This window comes from Rhinolophus hipposideros, assembly GCF_964194185.1.
Source record: "Rhinolophus hipposideros genome assembly, chromosome: 13".
Classification (NCBI taxonomy): domain Eukaryota; kingdom Metazoa; phylum Chordata; class Mammalia; order Chiroptera; family Rhinolophidae; genus Rhinolophus; species Rhinolophus hipposideros.
The window spans coordinates 6,343,320-6,364,197 of record NC_138059.1 but is presented as its reverse complement, the minus strand read 5'-3'; the positions used below and the strand labels follow the sequence as shown (position 1 = coordinate 6,364,197).

The window sequence follows — 20,878 nt, the reverse complement described above, 5'->3', positions numbered from 1 at the left end:
CCCTGCCGGTGGCATAGCTCTTGGTTTTTAATAGTTCCTGACTTTGAATCTAAATAGTCCTTCCTGAGTCCCTTCAAGGTTGATTTTGTGTGTGTGTGTGTGTGTGTGTGTGTGTGAGAGAGAGAGAGAGAGAGAGAGAGAGAGAGAGAGAGAGAGAGAGAGAGAGAGAGAAAGAGAGAGAAAGAGAGAGAGAGAGAGAGAGAGACAGAGAGAGAGAGACAGAAAGCTGCCATTAATTCTTGAAGCCTCACAAGGATCACTCTATTGGGTGGGGGTAGAAAATGGGGACAGAGGACTCTGGCAGTGAGACCCCAGTGAGGCAGGAGATGTTGTCACTGCTGACCCATGGAGAGCACTCTAATAAAGGAGGAAAGGATCGGCAGCCATGTGTGTGTGTGTGCCGTGCCACTTCTCTTGGGCAGTTGCCATAAGGAAGCTGGGACTGTCAGGGAAGAATAACCCAATTGAAAACCAGGCTCCTGAGTTGTAGTGTCCCTCTCCACTCTCAAGGAGTTGTCCCCATCCCCATCCCACAAGCCTGTCCAGGCACGGAGGTGAGTCTCTAATGGGGCCCTGCATGTTCCCCTTCACATCAACCTGTCCTCCCTCTCGTCACTCTGCAGGTCCCATCATCTGTGGGTTGCTGAGCTCCCCCGACGTCCTGCTTTGCAATGCCGAAGACTGGAGGGACCCGTCCGAAGCCCAGGCGAATGCTACATGTCCTGGTGTGACCTACGACGAGGGGAGTGGCCAGGTGACATGGCGTCTGGGAGGCCAGGAGTTCAAGAGTAAGTCTCTGTCTCCTGCCCACGTTCCTTCAGAATTAGTTTCCTTCTCCAGCCAGGTCTTCTGCTAGTTTCTTAGGAGCCCTCTGCACACCCCAAGGGATTTATTCTTCTGAAAAGACACTGTACCAAAAATGCTGCCTAAAAAACCACCATAGGATCTCAGCAGCATTCCACGAGCATTGATTTAGCTCTCAAGGCTGCAGGTTGGCTGGAGGGAGGCTGGCTCAGCTGGCAGCTTGCTGACCTCAGCCAGACTCACTCACGCGTCTAGGGGCCAGTTGGCAGTTGGCTAGTCTGGGCTTGGCTGGGACGGCCTGGCCCTGCGTCAGCTGTCACACTGACATCCCTCTGGATGAGCACATTTTCCCCTGTTGGTGGAAGAAGCAGGAGAGGACAGGAAAAACCGGTCAGGCCTGATAGGCTGAGTCTTGGATCTGACACTGTCGCTTCTGTCTTAGCGTACTGGCCAATGCAGGTCACGTAGCCCGACCGAAAGTCCAGGGGCGGGGACATACACTTTGCAGCATTAGTGGCAGTAACTGAAAGGTCCACGTGAAATGTGTGACAACAAGGAGGGGTGAAGAACTGGGGCCAAAAATGCAGTCTGCCCCAAAACCAACACCCCCAGGGCATGTTTCCCCCTCGGTGGTAACAACTGCACTGCCCATTCTAATCCCACGGGGTACAAGGGGCGGTGGGCCCCTCTACAGGGGCTCAGGTAACTGAAATAACCATTGAGCTTGCTCCTTCCCCTTCTTTCTTGTGGAAGCTCTTCCAACCTTTTCCACGCTCCTAGCATTAGAGCTGGTGGTCACCTCTGAGGTCATCCGCTCACCCCATCATTTTATAGGGAGGGGCATTAGCACCTGTGGCCCCCTGGGGTCTGTCTGCCCCCCCAGCACTGTGCTGCCCTCTGTCAGCACGTTTCCATCCAGGAGGCATGGACCCTGCTCTGTCCTGAGCTGGGGACTGAGCACACCCGTACTACTCAGTGTGGTCGGAGTGGCAGGCTCGGCATGACCAGAAGGTCATTAGAAATGCACATTCTCAGGCCCCAGCCCAGGTCCCCAGGGCAGACCCAGGAATCTGTTCTAATAAGCGGTCTGGATAATGCTTGGCCCACTGAGTTTGAGAAGCACTGATTCGGTGACCTGGGAGATTCCTTCCAACCTCATAAGTCTGAGTTTATGGCAAAAGCAGAGCCTAGGAGCTCACCTCTCGCGGTTTCAGTGTGAGGCTGGGGGAAGCCTGCTCCGTCTTGTCTCCTTCCTGCACTGTTTATCTGCCAGCATCTGAACTCAGAACTCTGCACTGTGGTTCCAATCCATCGTCTGAGTAAGGAGGGGGGAAGCGCATGCAGGTGTCAGCCAGACAGGAGGGGTGAGAGGAGGTCAGAGGAGCTGTCCTGGCAGAGCCCTTGGCGGCCTCCTGTCTCCGCAGGGGGTGGTCCTCCAATGAGAACAATAATAACAAAAATGTCTTATGCTGCACTTACTATGAGCCAGGTACTGCTCTAAGACCTTGACCTTCGCTAAGTCACGAATCCTCAGCACAGCACTTTGAGGGGGGGCACTCCTGTCATTATTATCCCCATTTTGCAGCTGAACAAAGTGAGGCACACAGAAGTGAGGTCTCGGAGCTTTTAAACAGAAGGGCTGGGATCTGAAACCAGGCAGTCTGGCTCCGAAGGGACCTTCCTAACCTCTCTCTTGGCACGTACAGATAACACATGTGAAAGACTTTCAGAGCATCTGACACACAGTATTAATATTAGATTGTATTATTATCATTTTTAAAATCTGTGATTGTTTTTGTTATAATTTAAGAACTGGACTGTGTCTTATTAATTTTGGATTTATACCATCGAACATAAAACTTGGCATAGAGAATACATAATATCTGTGGAGTGTGTGTTTCCCAAAGCCTGGAAAAAAATATTGAAGAATTTGGTGACATTCCAGGACGCTTAGTTTCTTCTAAGGTAAATAAAATCAAACAGCTTATTTATATGATGGATAGTAAACATGTGGTATCTATTACACTGAGAGGTAGCCCAGGAAGAAAACAAGCATTGGAAGAAAGACGTGTAATATATTTATGGGCAATAAATCCACAGTGAATAGTTAATGCAGAGCATGTGCTTGGTATGCACCCAAGAAACAAAGAATGTGCCCTTGTCTGGTCTCACTGAGCGCGAGTGATGACCGAATGACTTTTGAAGTTGTCAGTTTTTTTTTTTTTCGGTGTCCTGTGCATATGTGTGCTTTTGGGGGTGCGGGCAAAGCTTTAAGAAGGCTGTCCTTTGATGGGAATCAGGCAGCCTGAGGTATATTCACGATGTTCCAAATTGGAGGCTGGAGCTAGCAGCGTATTCTCAGCCAAGATTTTAAAGGGCCGTGGGGAGAAAAGGACGAAAGGGCCGGGATGCTGGGGGTCGGGTGTGAGGTGCGGAGACGAGCTGGGAGGTGTATAAACAGCCACAAAGAGGGGAGTGTTGGACTGGCTCATCATCCGTTTCGGCTGGGCCTTCGTGCTGGGGTAGACGCATGCCCACAAAGAGGAGTCGAGGCAGGGTCTGCATCTCCCAGGTTGCCAGCGGCATCTGTGCGTGTTTTCAGGCACACGGTGCTAGCCGGATCGGTCGTCTTATTTCTCATACAAAAGGCTTTGAGAGCTCTGGGACTGCCTGTGCCTCATTTCTGACTGTCTCGAAGTGCAAATGAAACAAAACAACAGGCAGATTAAATGTCCCCTCATGCCCGTAGGGACTTAAACTTTGATAGGAAAAGCAGGCTTTGGCAGAAATGCTCCTGGGTTTATTCTGAATCGCAAAGGCTTTGTGTCGTTGAGCAATGGGGAGGCTCAGCCTGATGGCGGGTCCTCCCTTCCCAGGCACCTGTTTTGGATCAGTGAGTGTCATTGTCGTGCGGTGCGGGGAGCTAGCTGGAGACAAGGCATCTGTGACGCCCACTGTCACCGGGGGCACGTGGAGTAGAGATGTCTGATGGTGCCTACGAGAGGAGTGACCCTATTAGCTCTTTCCAGTAGCTATCATTGATTACGTGTTACTGCGTGCTCGGCACTAAGCAGAGCCTGACACAGGGATTCAGGAGCTCCGTTTATGTGGGAAAGACAGAGAAGTACAGTAGGACATGGGGGTGGGGAAAGTTGTACAGATAGGAGAAGGCAGCCATAAGTGGTGGACTCTGAACCCTGGGCCGCCCAGGCTAGAATCCTGCCCACTCCCAGAGGTAGGTTCCCGCTCACCACGCAGACGCACACAGGGTCTCTGCAGAAGTGTTCTGAAGTAAATTACGACCACACAACACACATCGACCCTCCGGAAGCAGACTCCATGCCAAACCCCAATGGTCCTAAATGTGTGTGTGTGTCTGCAGCCTTGATTACGGAGAGAACGCCCAGGAGTCAGAGTCTGGAGGCCTGTTTGTGTAATAGGATGTTCTAACCCAGCTGTCGTAGAAGGGATGGAACGGATTTCTGGACAGTCAGAACCATCTACTTCAAAATATTATTCTTTAGAAGGGAAGAGGAGGGATGCGATACCTTCTCACTCAATTGAACTGGGGAGTTTGGGGGGGTGGAGTGAAGAGTCCGAAGTCTGTCTGCATGAGGAAAACTAATTTGGTGGCCAGCGGGTGTACGTGGGCTGCTGAGACTGTGTTTACTTGGTGGGCTCCGAGTGTCCCTGGCACCGTGTTTTCCTCATTCATTCTGCCCTGCGTTCATTTCCATGCTGAACACCAGTTCTCTGCAGGGCTTTGCTAAGTGTGGGGGATATCAAGAGGGATAAGTCACAGTTCCCCAGGTCGGAAAGCTCCAGTACATTCAAGGAGCTGAACAATCACTGTGGAGTGTGAAGTAAGGGTAGAGGTGTTTGTTGAGTGCTGTGCAATGCAGAGGCAGGACACGTAACCCGATAGAGGGTTCAGGGAAGCCTTCCAGAAGGAAGTGGTGCACAGTGCAATGCTTCAAGGATGAGTAGAGGTTAAGCAGGTAGAACGGGACAAAGGTTGTAGGCAGAGAAAAAACAATCCGTGCTGTGGCACAGAGTCCTGAAAGCAAGCATTAGATGTGACAGGGAAGATGGGTCCCTTGGAGACAGAGCGGGGCATGCGGCTGCTCAGACTCTCCCCCAGATGGCAGGGGCGAGTGACTTCTGAAATCTGTGCTCGCTCTTGCAGGACTGGAGGTAGGTTTACTGTTCGGGGCTGTGTGGCTGAGGGATGGGAGCGAGCCAAGGGGACAGTGAGAGTCCGATGTGAGAGGGCAGAAGAGGGAGCGGGTTGAAGGCTGGTTTGGGGAATAGCCCGGTTGAATGTGGAGACTGATGCAGGGGGAAGAGGCAAGGATGAGTTGGGGGTGACCAGGAAGGCCATGGTACCACAAACTGGTTGAAAAGTCTAGGAGGAGGTGAGTGTGGATAGACACATGGAGATGGAAGGTAAAGATGAAGATAAAGGGCATTGCTGTTTCTTTTACCTCTATGTGTTCCTAAGGAGACTTGGCAATCATTTTAACAATTAAAACCACGAGGGCATGATGACTTCCTTGTGATGTACCAAGATGCTTCTCAGGACACAGTTGTCTCTGTAGAGGCTGGTCAGGTGACCTGGATACCCAGATGCTCAACATTTGTATGCTGAATTCATTTAATGCAATGAATTTCGTTGCCTTGGGTTGTGCAGAAACGAATAGACACCAAGGATGAGGTTAAGACGCACCATATTTTCCAGGCAGGAAGACACAGGGCTCCATTGCCTTGAGATGGACAGAAAGTGTATCAGAAGGGCTGGTTGCTTCCACAGGTCAGTACATCCTGGCCCCAAACACATCCCGATACCGGGCTGCACCTGTGTGGAGCACGTGCTTTTCTCTGAGCGATGGAGGGCACGGGTGATTTTCATTTCCACTCTACGGAAAGCGGGTCACACATACCAGACAAAATCAAGATGTTCCAGACGTGAAAAGCTCACCAACTCACCCACATCACAAATGGGGGCAGCGACGTGGTGAAGACCCTCCTCTTGGAATTCCTTAAAGGATAATTATTCTTGGGAAGGGGCAAGAATGAGGATGTGAGCTAATAGTGATTGAAAAACCCATAATCTAAAGCTCAATGGTATCCCAAGGTCAACTATGTCTCAAAGTGGTTGTTGGTTTTAGTCTTAGATTTGAGAGCAATAAAGTACCCTAGAGATAAGATGTCATTTCCCCAATGTTTACTGGCTAAACAAGAATCAAAATGCATGGCCTAAACTATTTTGAAAGTTGTGTTTACTTTACATCTATGTTACCCCAAAATAGATCTACTTATTCTATATATTGAAAGGGTCGAATGCCAAATAGATTTGGATATAAAAAGATTTAAAAAATTAACTCTCTACTTTCCCTCATGATAAGGTTGAGAGACCCCTAGCCTGACCTTCATCATAAGCAAAGTTATCAGGAAGAGATGGTGAAAACAGCACAAACTGAGCAGATGGCCCTGCTCTGTGCTGGTGTCATAGGAGTATGTGGTCTCCTGTCTCGTGGGTACAATAAGTCCCAAAACTTCCAAATGTCGGCATTCCAGACATGATAGCTTTTCACTTCCCCACATTTTTATAAATGACTTCCATCCTCCAAAGAGGGCTGTGAGAATGAGGAGTGGGTCCTTTAAGGAAACATCTCATCCCGATATTGGGCAGCCTGAGAAGTTCTAGCATCACTGTTTATTCCCATTTCAGATGCAAAATCCAATGGAAGCACGGCTCATATTTTTGGCTCCCCATCCAGGGGCACCGAGCACAGCCATGCTTGTGGTGGGGACTCGTTACTTTAACAGCTGAAGTTTCCAAATAGTTCAGTGTTTAATTGAACCTCTTAACCCTCCTTAAACACCTCTCTAAACACAAGAACCTTTACAAATGTTTGCCATTTGGGATGGACAGAATTCTAAATTGTATTATCTTCTCCTTAGTATGGTGATTAGAGCATGGGATATGGAGCCAAACAGAGGGGATTGAAATTCTGGCATTCACCTCTCTGGATTTTGATCCTCACCTAGAAATCAGGGACAAAAATGCCTACTTATGAGGTTGAAATTAGACAATATCTGGAAGGTGCTTATTATAGTGTTGGTTAAATGGCAATGGCTGGTGATAATAATTGGCTATCGTAACACATGACTCTTAATCCTAATTAAAGGCAAAAAATGATCATTTCTTGATGTCTCAAGTGGTGAGCCAGCTGTCTCCTGCAGTATGTAGGGTTGTTTGCCCCCAGAATCTGTGCTTTCTGAGCTCTTTCCTCAGCCTTTCTGATCTCAGGGGTTTTAGGTGGGAGCTTTGGCCTGAGCAGAGGCAATCCTGATCAGTAAGAAGTGGTGTGGCAAATCCAGCCTCATCCAGCACGATGTCCAGGGGAGGGTAGTTGGGCAGAAAAGAACATTTAATAGTATTAGTGACAAATTCAATTATGGCAACTACCAATAATAGGGTGCATATCAAATGTAGCAGAAGACAATTTATGTAAATTATTCCCATCCTGACAATTCCTATCCCCATTGGCCAATGAGGCAAGAGTCTCAGGGGACTTCAGGGCCATGGAAAATTAGCAAGGCGCTTGAGTCTCTGAGGAGCTTTGCGTGTCTTTAAGCGACTCCCCAGATCCTACAGTGATTCTCCTTGTCCCAGGTTATGACCCCCCACCACAGTCATCCCTTTGGTGCCCTCAGCAAGACACCTGGAATCTGACTAGCTCTGTTTGTGTCCCAGGGAGTAGGAAGAGAGCTCCAAGGGGCTTTTAGGGGTGTATGTCATGCGAGAAACAGTTCCCAGGCCTGGGAGGAGCCAGGATGGGGGACTTGAGACAGTTGTGGTCATCGGGGGTCCCCAGTGAGAGCAAACACACGTCACACTCATAAAAAGACACCTCTTCCTTTGCAGGTCTGACACCCCTGGAAGGAACTCCGGACACCTTTACCAGTTTCCAGCAAGTTTATCTCTGGAAAGGTAAGCTCTATGGTGGGGAGTGAACAGGACACCAATGGTAGGAGACTGTCTGGCCCCACCTCCCCCTTACAGGGCACTCTGCTCCCCAGAGAGAAAATGGTAGAGATTTTCTTTCCAAGTTTGTGCTCTGTATGGAATAGAAAGGCTCAACTCTCATCAGATAAGATACCAAAGTCTGAAAGAAAAATGAAAAGTGTGGAAACCCAAGAAAGGATGGAAGAAGGAAGCACTGGTTCCTGTGAGATCAGGTTTGCTGGCCACAGGCTGCCCTTGTTACCAGGATCGGAGCTCTAAGCGTGCTGCCGACTGCAGGAGGCATTGCTCCAAGGGGTCTTGGTCACAGGTGCTTCTCCCTGAGGTTTGGGTGACGGGACAGGCCCCCAGGTGCGGGTGGTGCCACAGACTCCTGTTACTATGGATGCCTGGAACAAAATGGGGCAAAATGGGAGGCTCAGATAAGTGTGTGTTTGGCATCTCCTTCTTGCTTGCTTTGTCCTCCTTTGCGTTTACTGAACGTTGACGGAGTGTCGACTCGGAGCGAGGGACTGTGAAAGGCATTTGGGACGAGTCTGAGTAATGTGGCATGAGATTGATGGGTAAGGCACAGCCTTGCCCTGTAAGGAGCTCCAGCCTCTGCAGGGAGCAGACGAGCAGTGGACCGTTACATGTCACGGCCAGAGGGGCCAGGTGAGAGGCCAGCCTCTGTATGACTTCCCTCCTCCTCCCATGATCCTCCTTACTGACCTCCAGTGCCCTAAAGATAGGACTGGTGACTTGTTTCTCTGCTTGTGAAATAGTGTGGAAGAGCACAGAGCATGGACAGGAGGTCCTGGGAGTGGGGCCCACACGCTGGTTCCAAATCCACTGCTTCCCACTTATCAGACGTGTCTGGTAAATAAGGAGCTAGCTGGTAAAAAACAGAAGGAACTGCTTCTCTCCGGAAACTTGTGACACTAAACAGAAGCACCCAAAAGCCCTAATACCCCATTCTCTCCGTCAGCTCGCTGTGCTTTCATGGAAGACCTGTTCCCAACTTGGACATTTTGCTTGATTTTCTCAAATTCTGATCGGTCTGCTCGATCACCTCACGGTCTGGGATAAGTTATGTCAGCTGAGTCACAGTTTTTTAAAGAGCAAAATGGAAATCTTACTTCTTTCCTTCACAGGTTGTGGTAAAGACCAGGTTTATGGAGATATTTCATAAACTTGAAAGGGCTTTGCACATGTTGCCAATTTCAAATGTCAAGGACAATAATAGTTCTGATACTATTGTTGGCTGATGTTCCATGAGAGGCCAAAGAGTGCAGACCAATGGCCCTGGAATTTTCCAGATCTTGTCCTGGGCACTTGGCTGTGGACCGTGAGGATTTTCTCATTGCCATCACCATTTTGTGGACCTGCCCAACATGGAAACCGCAATCCTTTTTCTTCTCCTAGATTCTGACATGGGATCTCGGTCTGAGTCTATGGGGTGTAGAAGAGATGTGGAGCCAAAGCCAGTATCTCCAGCAGAAACAGGTACCAACCCCAAAACCTTTCTCTAAACGTGGGTGTCTGGCTGTGGAGACCAGAGGCCGTACTGTAGCCACAGACTCCTCTCTACACTTTGAACCCACTTACCCGCTTCATAAGTATGGGCAGCTCCTCAGAGGGGCAATTGGAAGAAAGCAAGGTGAGATCATTGCTAAAGTCACCACGGCTGCTGGGAAAGAAAACAACCCCAATCACAAAGCCAGCAAAAATCCCATTAACGAAAGAGGTTTATCTGACAGGTCAGTGGCTTCATATATGAAACCCTGAAGAGTGTAAGCAACTGTAAGTATTCTGGGGTTGTTGAATAATGAGACGGCAGTGAGAGCCTTTCGAGAGAGTCATTTTATACAGTGTATCTCGTAGGAGTTGCTTGGCGGTCATGGCTTCTGTCTGCGTTCATGGAATCGTGGGACTGGAAGGTTGTGTCCTGATGTAGAGTGTGGGGTCTCAGATCCAGGGAACAGGGTCCAAATCCTAACTCTGCCTCTAACTGCAACCCTGAGCCACCCTCTCTGAGCCTCAGTTTCCCTTTCGATGAATGAGAGTCAAGCAGTACCCCTGAGACAGGGCGATTGTGGGAAGCAGAGGAGCTAGTTCTGTAGATCGCAGTGGCGCCCACAAATTGGCACGGAGGCATTGGCGAAGATGATCCCAGCATTGAGTGGGGCTCAGAGCAAGCCTTTCATGAGCTTTTGTCCCCGTCCCATCTCTCTTCCTGTATTGCCCATCAGATAGTAGGTCCCCACTTGAGTTTGAAACTAGGGTCACAGTACACGTTCCTGTACAAATGCTCTTAGCCGCGCTGTGTTCTGCACCTTCAGAGGTTTTCCACTGGAAGCTTCTGTTTCGCCAGCGGGGAGGTGAGAGTGGTGAGTGGGCCCAGGAGATGTCCCGCCTTGTTCTGCCTCATCAAGCGTTTGGCTGCGTTCCTTCTGCACAGTGACCGGGCCCTCGCCTTTCTGGTCTCTGCCCACCCCGCACTAGCACCCTCAGAAATCAGTTCTTCCTTGGGCACCTGCCAAGCACATGGCTAGTGTCCACGTTTATCTGCTGCCAGCCATCACGTTTCCAGCTGACACGTGGGTGAGTTCGAAACTCACCAGGGAGGCAGCAGAGGCCAGCAAGCCCCACTCTCGAGCCTCCTGGGTGCTATTTGGTGCTCTATGGACGTCATCCTGCAAACGTTATGACGACTCCATTGATCCGCGTCATTATTCCCATTTTGCCGATGAGAAATGTGAGGCTTTACATGCCTCAGTACACCCTGTGTAAGCCAGCCCAGCACTGAGTAAACAGCAGCGCCAGGGCTCAAACCGTGGTCAGCCGACTCCAAAGCCTGGGCATTTCTAGAGCACCAGCTGCTGCCCGCACAGTGTGGGCTCGAGAGTTGAGTCCCGGAGACGCCCTCCTCCAGCTGACAGAGCAGATGGGTTTGGTTTGATTTGCAGTGTAGACTTTAAAAAAAAAAACAAAAAAAACAAAAAAACTGAGCCGATCTTTTTTTAAAATTCAGAGATTTTTATATAAAAATTCAGATTTTTAGCTCCCGCAGAGAAAAACAGGAAAAGCTCTGGCAGCACTGGCTCCATCTCTTTACCTGGCAACCAACTCTCCTCTGAGATGAGTTGTGCCACTTCTTCCACCAGGTCATGGCTCTCCTGTTTGGCCTGGTCCCCACCCAGCAGCCTACACTCCTGCCGGCCCCTGCTGGGCTGGGGGCATTTGGGACCAGCGGGCTCAGCAGTGCCTCTGAGGTATAACTGTACCACTTGTGACCATGTCAGTGGGAATGATTTCGGGACACTTGAGAACGTTCTGTAAAATCCATCCTTATGCACTGTGCCAGGCCCACATCTACAATCTGCAAAACTATCCCATGACTCCCAGAGGAAGGAAGCCTCCTTTCCTCCCCCCACCAGAAGGGGAGCTGGGCCCTCGCCCAAGACCTTGGAGGGATTCAAGGTGAATAGACAAAGCTCAGCTCAGTTTTCCCTTTCTCAGCAGATTACATTCCTGGTCCTAGGAAGATAACGTCCCTGTAGGAGAAACCCTTTGATCTGGTCCTCTGAGATGGGGCCCAGTGGCTTCTCCGTGGCTCATTTCGCTGGCCTATGCTCCCCGGTGGCCTGGTGGCCCTGTGAATGGCCTCTCGGATGAAAGCCCGGGGAGGAACGTCCCCCTTTCTGCTTCAGGTTACTGTATAGCCTGAGTGTTTGAGCCAATAAGAATAACCTTGCAGTGGCCTCCTTGCCTTCAGGGGAAGCGTAAAAGCTTGGAGAGAGTGAGGAGCAAACAGATTCTTCCCACGATGGCTGTAAACCAGGAATCCTGACTGGCTGCAGTATTCTTCCTGCTTCCCACCAGGCCTTTCTGGAGCACACACGCTGTGCCATACACAGGATATTCACGGACTGGGAATCCCCATGTGCCAGCCACGCAGGACAATGTGGCAAGGGCTTTCTGGGGGCAGGTGTCCTGGGCAGTGGGAACGCAGGGGACAGAGGATGCGAGGTGACCTGCAGGAGTCAGGAAAGGCTTCTCCAAGGAGCCTAGAAGGCTCTGCCAGGAGTTTCCAGGGGACACCTGGTGGAAGGTGTTCCAGGTGAGGGAGCAGCTGTGCAAAGGCTCTGAGGGCAGTGTGACACACTGAACTACGGGTGTGCCGTGAGGCCTGGGGTGCTGTCTTCAATTCCTCACTCTGCCATTGTAGGAGGTGGTCTGTGCCCTCCTACCTTGTGCCAGGCCTGGTGCAGCAGGGAGAGGGGCATGCTAACTGGCTGTTACATAGTAACGTGAGATGCAGTAACTCACAGAGCAGGGGCAGCACCCAGGACCTTGGGGAAGGACTCTGGGGGCTCTGCCAGCACTACACTTCTGGTCTTAGCAGGTGCTCGTGAATAAAGCTTTTATTCCCTGTGGAGGTTTGTGCTGGTAAGGCAGCTCCAAGGCCAAGTGAGGGTGTAGGTGGGATGTGATGCCCCTTATGCCAGTCACAAGCTAAGGGACATCGTAAACGTGCCCCCCCATCTCCACGATTTGCTTCACATCCCCAGTGTAAACCCCTCTGGAAAGACAGAGCCCTCCTGAGGTGCAAAAATATCCCCCTACCCCCAGTCTGGGGCGTTGGGTCTCTCAGCCCTGGAGAAACCCCTTAGAGAGCCACTGAACCTCAGAGCAGGGGGGAACAGCGCTGGTCCCCGAAACACAGGAGCAGTAGGTACGTGAGGAAGAAGGGTGTACATGCAGGGTGAACACAGGCAGTGGCCCTGGGGTAGCCAGCGGTGAAGTGATGGGCTGCGGTGACCAGTGTTTGCACGATTCTGGGGGGTGGGTTCAGGCAGCTGGAGACCAGGCTCAGAACGCAGGTAGAGCCTGGGCCCAAAGCAGGCTTGGGCTTCCATCCCTGGGTGGTACGGCGTCCAGGAGGATCCCAGTCACGGAGACACAGGGAAGACTGGGGCATGGTTAAGCGGGAACATACAGGTATGGGGCTGAGCGGAGCTGAAAGCTGTCTTCACCGATGAAGGCTGCCTTTGGGAGGGAGATAGACTTCCATGTGGCTTCAGAAGACAGAAGCAGATTCCGTGATTCAATGCTACAGGCAGATTTGACCCCACGGCTTCCTAACGATGGGGTGAGCTGCTGTGGTTGGTGCACACTTGTCTGGCAGGGCTGCAGGGGCATCAGCCAGAGGCAGCATGGGAAAAAGCCCTGCCTTGGGTGACAAGTTGAACCAGATGGTTCCCAAGGTTTCCTCTAAGGTTTTGCAACTACATAATTTGTTGGCATGTGTTGGGACCTTCTGCACCTTTCCTGCCTGAGCAGACTCCCAGCCCTATTGACTTTAGACCTGCCTGGCCTCTCATAGCCTAAAAACGTGTGTGTGTGTGTGTGTGTGTGTGTGAGAGAGAGAGAGAGAGAGAGAGAGAGAGAGAGAGAGAGAGAGAGAGAGAGAGACAGAGAGAGAGAGAGATTGATTCATTCATTCTGGAGCTAAAGGCAAAGGAAGTTCCCTCCCTCCTTCTTTTTCAGACTTGACGACAGAGTTTTTCTCCCCTGTGGACCTTACCCAGGTCATTGTCAGCGAGAACCGATCCCTGCCCAGCCAGCAGCACTGGCTTTTCAAACACCTATTTTCACCTCCGCAGGCAAACCTGTGGTGCCTTTCTCGTAAGTATCCTTCCTTAGACCTCATCGTGCCTCTTCCAGACCCTGTGGTCAGACATCACAGGATCACAGGACTGGTGTAACAAGTCTTGAGAAATAGATAAGATCGAATTCAATGACTAACTCAGGGATCATTTCCATGTTAGTACCATGGGTGATACAGAAGAGACAAGACATAACCCATATCTTCAGGAAGCTTATAGTGTAGTTACTCTCTGCTCTGCTCCCAGAACCTTTATCCAGCCATCCGTCTGTCCATCTGTCCATGCGTCTGTCCATCCATCCATCCATCCGTCCATCCATCCATCCATTTTCTTGGGCTTTCCAGACTGGGCCTCTGCCCTGCCTTGGAAGAATCCCTAAGGGGCATCTCCCCACAGGAGGTCCTGCAGAGGGAGCTGTCCCCTGCAGGCCTCCCAAGCACGGAAACCCACAGCTCTCTTGCCCGCAGGCTGTATCCAGGAGCCCGCTTTCTGCCAGCTGGCGGAGATAAGAGACAGCGCCCCCTTGTACTTCACCTGCACCCTCTACCCAGAGGCCCAGCTGTGTGATGATGTCCTGGAGTCCAGTCCCAGGGGCTGCAGATTGACCCTGCCCCACAGGCCAACAGCCCTGTTCCGGAAGAAAGGTAAGCACTCCATGGGATCTGCCACCAGATTGCATTTCTGGTGGCCGCTGTCTCTGTGACCTTAGATTATCCAGATCAAGTCGTCTTTTTTTTTTTTTTTTTTTTAAATAAAAAGTAAAGTTATCCACTCTCCTTGTAGAGATGTGAAGCCATTCAGAATGCATGAAGTTGGCTGAATAAGCCTGCCCCGGAACCCTGCTCCTCAGGGAAAGCTGCTGTCCACGCACGGATCAGTTAGTTCCACTTATTACAGCAAATCTCAACAACTGTGGCTCTAACAAGATAGAAGTTAATTTTTCTCTCTGATGGCATTAACAACACTTTTATTTGTTTGTTTTGGAGTTTTTTTCACCCTGCACGGTCTCCTTTTCTTCCGAGATGTTGTTATCTTTCATTTGCTGTGCTAGAGTCTTTCCTGGCGGTCTTTCTCAGCTATCTGGTGACCCATGGTTTTCCACCCGAACGTAAGAGAAGGGCCCAGAAGCTGAGCAGAAGCTCTGAGTGTGTGGCGGGAGCTTGTTGATGTTAGGTTTCCCTGGAGGACAATCTGTCAGGCCACCCTCTGGGGAATCTCTCATGTCATTCTTTTTAGGTCCTTTGTCCAGAGGGATCTTATAATATCTCCCCTGGGGGCATGAGCCTGGTGCTGTTGGTTTGGATTCCGAAGAAGGCTGGGAGATGAAAGAGCCTCAATTATTCACCATGTAGATTGACTTGAAAGAATCCCCTGGTTTCAGTGTGGTACGCCCACCATTAGTTTGACCAGGTGTACCCACGAGACCCGCTCTCTTTTGTCCTCTCCAGAGAATAAGCCTCCATCTTCTTCTGAGGTGGGGAGAGGGCAGCTGTCCCTGTGGAAAGCAGAGGAGGGCATCTGGAGACAGTTGCCTCCTAAAGAGGTCTCCAGCCCATCCTGGTTTAGCCCACCTTCATCCCAGTGCTGCCAGTACTTTTGGGATTCTAGAAGGTGGATGGAGTTGCTCCTTGGTTCTTCCCACAGAAAAGTTGAGAGTTCAGCATTTTTTAGATCTATTAAGTCCTTTTTTTTTTTTTTTTTTTACTTTTCTATGTGCTTTCTAGCTGCTAAAATTGTGTTGCTATATCCTCTATCCTGTTCATTTTATCCCTGTGTGTGCCTTTATAAGAATACCTTTACTCCTATTTTAGTGAGGTTTGGGATGGGAGCAGAGAGTGAATACATGGGTTTACTAAGCCATCTTTCATGGGAAGCGCTCAGTCTGGTTTGTACACCTCCGTCCGCATACTTTCGTGGATACAACAAATCTCTCCTTAAATAATGCAATTTCTTTCTTCCCCTGTGTAGTTGTACTGAAAGAAAAAGTGGAGAACTTTTACACTCGCCTGCCATTCCAAAAACTGACGGGGATTTCCATTAGAAGCAAAATGCCCATGTCTGACAAGACTATTTCCAGTGGGTAAGCTATGTCACCCCACCCCCTGCCCCCACTCCTGCCCCGCTGCCAATGTTTATTAGTACGACCTTTCTGCTTCCATAAAGAAAGTGACATAATATCAGTCAAAAGCACATGCATAAGAATCTGTAAAACCCAAAGCAAAGAGTGAAACAGGTAATAAGGAAGTAACCACATCGAAAACCGTCCCTAAGGTAAGTTACTGATGCTGGACCTCCAGTCAGTTGATGCAAAACAAAACGCAAAAAGACATGAGCCATCATCTTATTAATTAAATAATGAATTAATGATTATCAATTAATAAAAATTATAATAAACTGGATCAGCAAAGTCTCACTGTGCTGTATTCAGAATCTGGATGGACTTTTTAATTTATTTTATTTATTATTTGAGAAATGTATTTTGTTATGTATTTAGTTAGTTAGCTGTTACTTAATTGTTTTCATTGATGGGAATGCTTCTCTCCACTTCATCTATGGCTCTCCCCCGTCAGAATCAATAGGAGGATTCTTTACAAATCACATTCTTGGGTCATTCCCTGGACCCATGGAGCCAGCATTTTCTGGGATGGGGGCTCAAGAATCTAAATTTTCAGTAAGCTTCTCCTGCTGGTGATTCTTTTGGACTTGAGAATTCGAGTCACCAATCTATGAACTGTTGATTTATAAAACTGTCATGTTGCCGATGTTTAAGATTGCCTTTTGAAAGTGGACATAAGAAGATGATACGAGGCAGTCTGTGGAGATCTGGCTGGGCGCCACCCATGCTGGTGTGTGGGGGAAAGAGAAGGAGGGTTGGAACCAGGACCAGCCTGTCCCCAGTTCTGCCACAGCGGCTGTGGGACTCAGGAAAGAGTCGTTCAATGGGAAACCACATCATCCAGGCTGGGGTTTAGCAGTGGGTTTCCAAGAAAGTAAAGTGAAGTGGAAGGAAGGCAGGTGGGCAGGGCTCTGCGAGAGGGCACCATGGGAAGGGGGTCTGTGGGCATCAGGGCAAAGATGAACTCAGCATCAGCAGAGCTGCCCAGGAGATGGGAGTTTTATCCATCAGGCTGTGACTAGGGTTCAGGAGCTCCTAAGACAGCGAAGGAGAATGGCAAGAAAGAAGCCGTTTCTCCACACCCAGAAGGCTTTCAGAGGGTGAGCAAGCTCCCAGGAATCAGGCATGAGAGCTCAGAACTGGGACATGTGGTCAGGGCCGGGGCCAGGGAACTCAGAGCTGATCTCAGAGCACTGGTGGGAAGCCACTAGCTGAGGGTGGAGTCCAGTAGCCATACTGAGTTACTGAGCAAAGTCGGTCCTGAGACAGCACCTGGGTGCACTGACCCAGCCAACACAGGTGTGTTCTTGGAGTGTGATAAGCCTATGTTGTAGAGTGGGTGGGGTGGGGGAGGGAAGCCACAGGCACCTGCTTGGGTCACTCCAACTGTGTGCCCATGGAACCCCCACTTCTGGAGACACCTTCCCTACCATTTCTTCCCTTTCCCAGCATCCAAAGCTGGGACTTTCTCTCTATCTGAAAGGTATGGTAGCACATTCAGGATGCTGGGTTAGCTTGGCTTGGAGCCAGGCACGTAGTAGGTACAGAGTACATATATGCTTGATGAATGAATGAGCAAATGAATTAATGAAGGATGGCAGAGTGGAGGTTTGTTTTCAGAAAAAAACCCTCAGAGCTAGGAATTCACTCATGCGTATTGGCCAGAACACCCCCGATTTAGGTAGTCATAAAGAAAGCAGGTCCCCGGCAGCAAGAATGACTGCCATTGAGCCCCCCAGTAGGACATCGGCCACCAAGGAAAGCCTTCAGGCCTGCTCTTTCTCTTCCTACGCCAGCTTCTTCGAGTGTGAACGACAATGCGATGTGGACCCATGCTGCGCTGGCTTTGGCTTTCTAAACGTTTCCCAGTTAAAAGGTAACAGTGAGAACAGTGAGAACAGTGCATACAGACCTTTGCAGTGACATCTATGATCTCTAATTCTCAGCATCTCCTCATGGCGGGCGGGGAGGAGTGATCCTTGTTCACGGATGGGAAGTGGGGGCTTGGAAAGGGGAACTGCTGAGGAATGGGATAGCAGACATGGCCCCTGATCCAGGGCCCGCTCAGCTTTACACAGAGCTTCTGCCTGACTCGACTGGCTTTCCTTCCACAGCTCACTTAGCTAGCTTCTCATCTGTCAAGCCTCAGGTCAGGCAGCTTTGTGGGGCGACCTTTGGATCCTCGCATGTGATCTGTGTTTACAAATTGATTCAGTCACTTTCTAGTGGTGTGAAAGTCGTGGAAAAGTCGCTTAATCTCCGAGCCTTGATTTCCTCCTCTGTAAATGGGTGCACAGATGCTAACCTCCTCGGGGGGTTGTGTGGGGACCGAGTGATATGATGCAAACAGCCCTAGAAGGCCTGGCCACATATGGGGGCTCCATAGTATTCGCTGCCTCTATCCCTGTTCTCTTGGACCAGAAGCTCATTGAGGTACCAGGTTTTTCATCAGTGGCTAAGGTCATACCTGGATTATAGCGAACCCCAAATGTCTGCTGAAGAGTGAGTTTGCAGAACTTCCCTCTTTCCGTTAGAATCTTCCATCCTGGTATGTTTTTGTTGTTGTTGTTTTTTGCCCCAGGAGGGGAGGTGACATGCCTAATTCTGAACAGTCTGGGGCTTCAGACATGCAGTGAGGAAAATGGAGGAGCCTGGAACATTTTGGACTGTGGCTCTGCCGACACTGAGGTCAGCACCTATCCCTTTGGATGGTACCAGAAACCTGGTAAGTAACCTGCCCTGACCAGCTCTGTGGCCATAATTAATTGACCGTCTTGCAGCCATGTATCAGAATGATGTCGTTGGGCTGGGAAGTAGACTCGTCAGGATCCATGGGGCACAAGTGACAGAAACGGATTCTATTTAACTTAAGCAGAAAAGGAATTGGTTGCAGATCTGCTCGTAGACTCAGAGGAAAGATGAGCAACTAGGTCTCAGCAACATGGATGTTTTTAGCAGGAATGAATGGACACTCTCTTCCCTGTGTCACTGTCATCATCAGTTTCCTGCAAAGGGTGTTGGTGGTTGTGTACAAGCTTTACATTTCAGGGAGGGAGTTTGGCCCAGCTTGGGCTATGAGTTCACTCACTGCCGGAGGGAGGGTGGGGCGGCTTGAGTGACAGTCCCAGCGAAAGTGTATGCACTGGGGGAGAGAAAGTTCCTCAAAGTTCAATTAAGGTGCTGTTACTAGACAGGGAAACCAGCAGATGTGCCCTCGGCCACGTTCCCTTGGTTTTCTCATCGTGTCAGTTAGGGCTGTAGCCCGTCTTTCCTCCCACACCTCTTTCCATCTCTTCACCCCACCAAACACTGGAAAATGTCATTTTCCACCTTCGTGTTGTTCAGAGACGAATTGGGTAACAAGAAGCTTAAGAAATAATTCATTTGTTCAGAAGTGTCATGGGAATCCGACCAGAGTGTTACAACATCGTGGCAGGAGTTGGCAAGACAAAAAGAACCCAAGGTTCTCATTGTCCCAACTCATTCCATCTGTCCTGTTTCTTTTCATCCGACTGCACAGACCACTAACTTTTTCCAACATACCTTCTATGGGGTCAGGCTGGGGACTCAGGAGTTGTGCCCAGGAACTACAGGGCAGGGAAATAAAAATTCACACAGGTGGCTTCATTCAACAAACACTGCCTGAGCATTGACCACGCCCGCGGGGTCTGGGGTCACAAATCCAACCCCTGTTCATGGGACTGGGTGTCAAGTACTTTGTAAGCATTGTCTCATCTAGTTGTCACAAGCACTGTTAGATGAGGAAAGGGAGGCTCAGGGAGGTTAAGTCATTTGCCCAAGGTCACACAGTAGGTGAATGGCAGAGTTAGAATTTGGACCATGTTCTTTCTGACTCTAAATCCCTGTGCTATGTAGCTGAGCATGAGTGAGACATGGTTTCTGTCCTCCAGGTGTCCCAACCTGAGGAGGAGTTCCAGACTGTAAATAAATAAACCATTCTGGGGTAGGATCACTTATGATGTGGACCAGATGCTTTGCAAACTTACTGAGTATCTATCCTGAGTCAAACCCTCTGTTGATTAATATGATCTGAGATTAATATGATCTGGTCATTTTTCTTAGATGCTTGCATCCTAGTAAGGAAAACATGGGCATATATGATTAACTATAGCATAGTAGGCTGCAGTCTTATACCTAAAGTGCTATGGGGACACAAGGACAGAAATTAATTCTGCTTCCGAGGGGTGCAAATCCACTGCTGAAGGCTCCTGAGACCCTCCTTCATGCTTTAGGGACCTCCTGCAATCTCCTGGCCCGTTGTCATGAAGACGCCCAAACAGGCAGTTCTTCACACTATGTGCCATCTACCCTCACTGCGTGGGGACATGGGGAGAGAAATTAAAATGCTAAAGTGCCATCAGTCTTTCATGACCCCTGGGTAGAAAATACCTTGGGGTGCACACGGCTTATGGCCATTCTGGTGTGAGTGGCTCCGTATTTCCCATTTCAGAAGAATAGAAGGAAGAGGGCTGGCTGTCAGACGGTTTGGATGACCTGGTGTGGCCCAGGGCTCTCTATCAGAGCAGAATCGCATCCTCACCAGACTTTCTTCTTTAACCTGACTACTTCAGAAGTGGGCAGTGGGGTACGTCTTAAGACTTGGTGGGTGATTTCTTCCTAGACCCAGGCAGAGCAAAGGAATCTTACTCTGGGAGACTAGTTTAATAAATCAGACCATCCCCCCAGTTGAGTCATGTTGATCCATCTTTTGATTTATGACGTATTTTGAGCCAAAACATAGTCACCTTCTGGATTCTGAATGTTAGTCTGGTCTTGGGTCCTATTCTCTGCAATAGACAAAACCACACCAGTGCAGTGTTGGAAAATCCCAGCAAGCAAGCTGGCATCGTCAGGACTTTTTTCTGTATGAGACAGTCACACACATCACCACAGGAAGTAGCCTCTGCAGGGCTAGGGGAGACCTTGAAGGGTGGGTCGGACCCCAACCCTCCTCCTCCGTCAGTGCGGGCAAAGGAGGTAAACATTCTTACAAAGGAATTCTGGCAAAGAGTTTCCGTACTAGACTTTGCCCTTACTTCAGGTTGATCATTTAGTGTACTGACATCTGTACTGAGTGATGACCACCGACCCCTATTCGACCTCAGGCTGAGAGCCAGGTACAAGAAGCAAAGCATAGGCCCCATTTCTGAGGAACGACCACTGAGGAAGGGAAGGACATGCTATTCATTGAGCTCTGACTACAGGTGACCACGTGAGAGAATCTGAACCGTCTGAAGCACTTACTGTACCTATGTC

General features: G+C 49.7%; 1 protein-coding gene across 1 annotated transcript in view; it reads left to right on the top strand.

Moving 5' to 3' along the window:
• Positions 1 to 20,878, top strand: part of TG (thyroglobulin) — a gene marked incomplete at its 5' end in the record, with an annotated part of 218,933 nt that overhangs the window by 63,563 nt on the left and 134,492 nt on the right. Inside the window, 8 exons of the mRNA XM_081071189.1 lie at positions 624 to 788; positions 7,736 to 7,801; positions 9,239 to 9,319; positions 13,367 to 13,504; positions 13,953 to 14,129; positions 15,454 to 15,565; positions 17,398 to 17,477; positions 18,183 to 18,326. Coding sequence (XP_080927315.1) covers positions 624 to 788; positions 7,736 to 7,801; positions 9,239 to 9,319; positions 13,367 to 13,504; positions 13,953 to 14,129; positions 15,454 to 15,565; positions 17,398 to 17,477; positions 18,183 to 18,326 — 963 coding nt within the window. The remainder of the gene's footprint in view (positions 1 to 623; positions 789 to 7,735; positions 7,802 to 9,238; positions 9,320 to 13,366; positions 13,505 to 13,952; positions 14,130 to 15,453; positions 15,566 to 17,397; positions 17,478 to 18,182; positions 18,327 to 20,878) is intronic.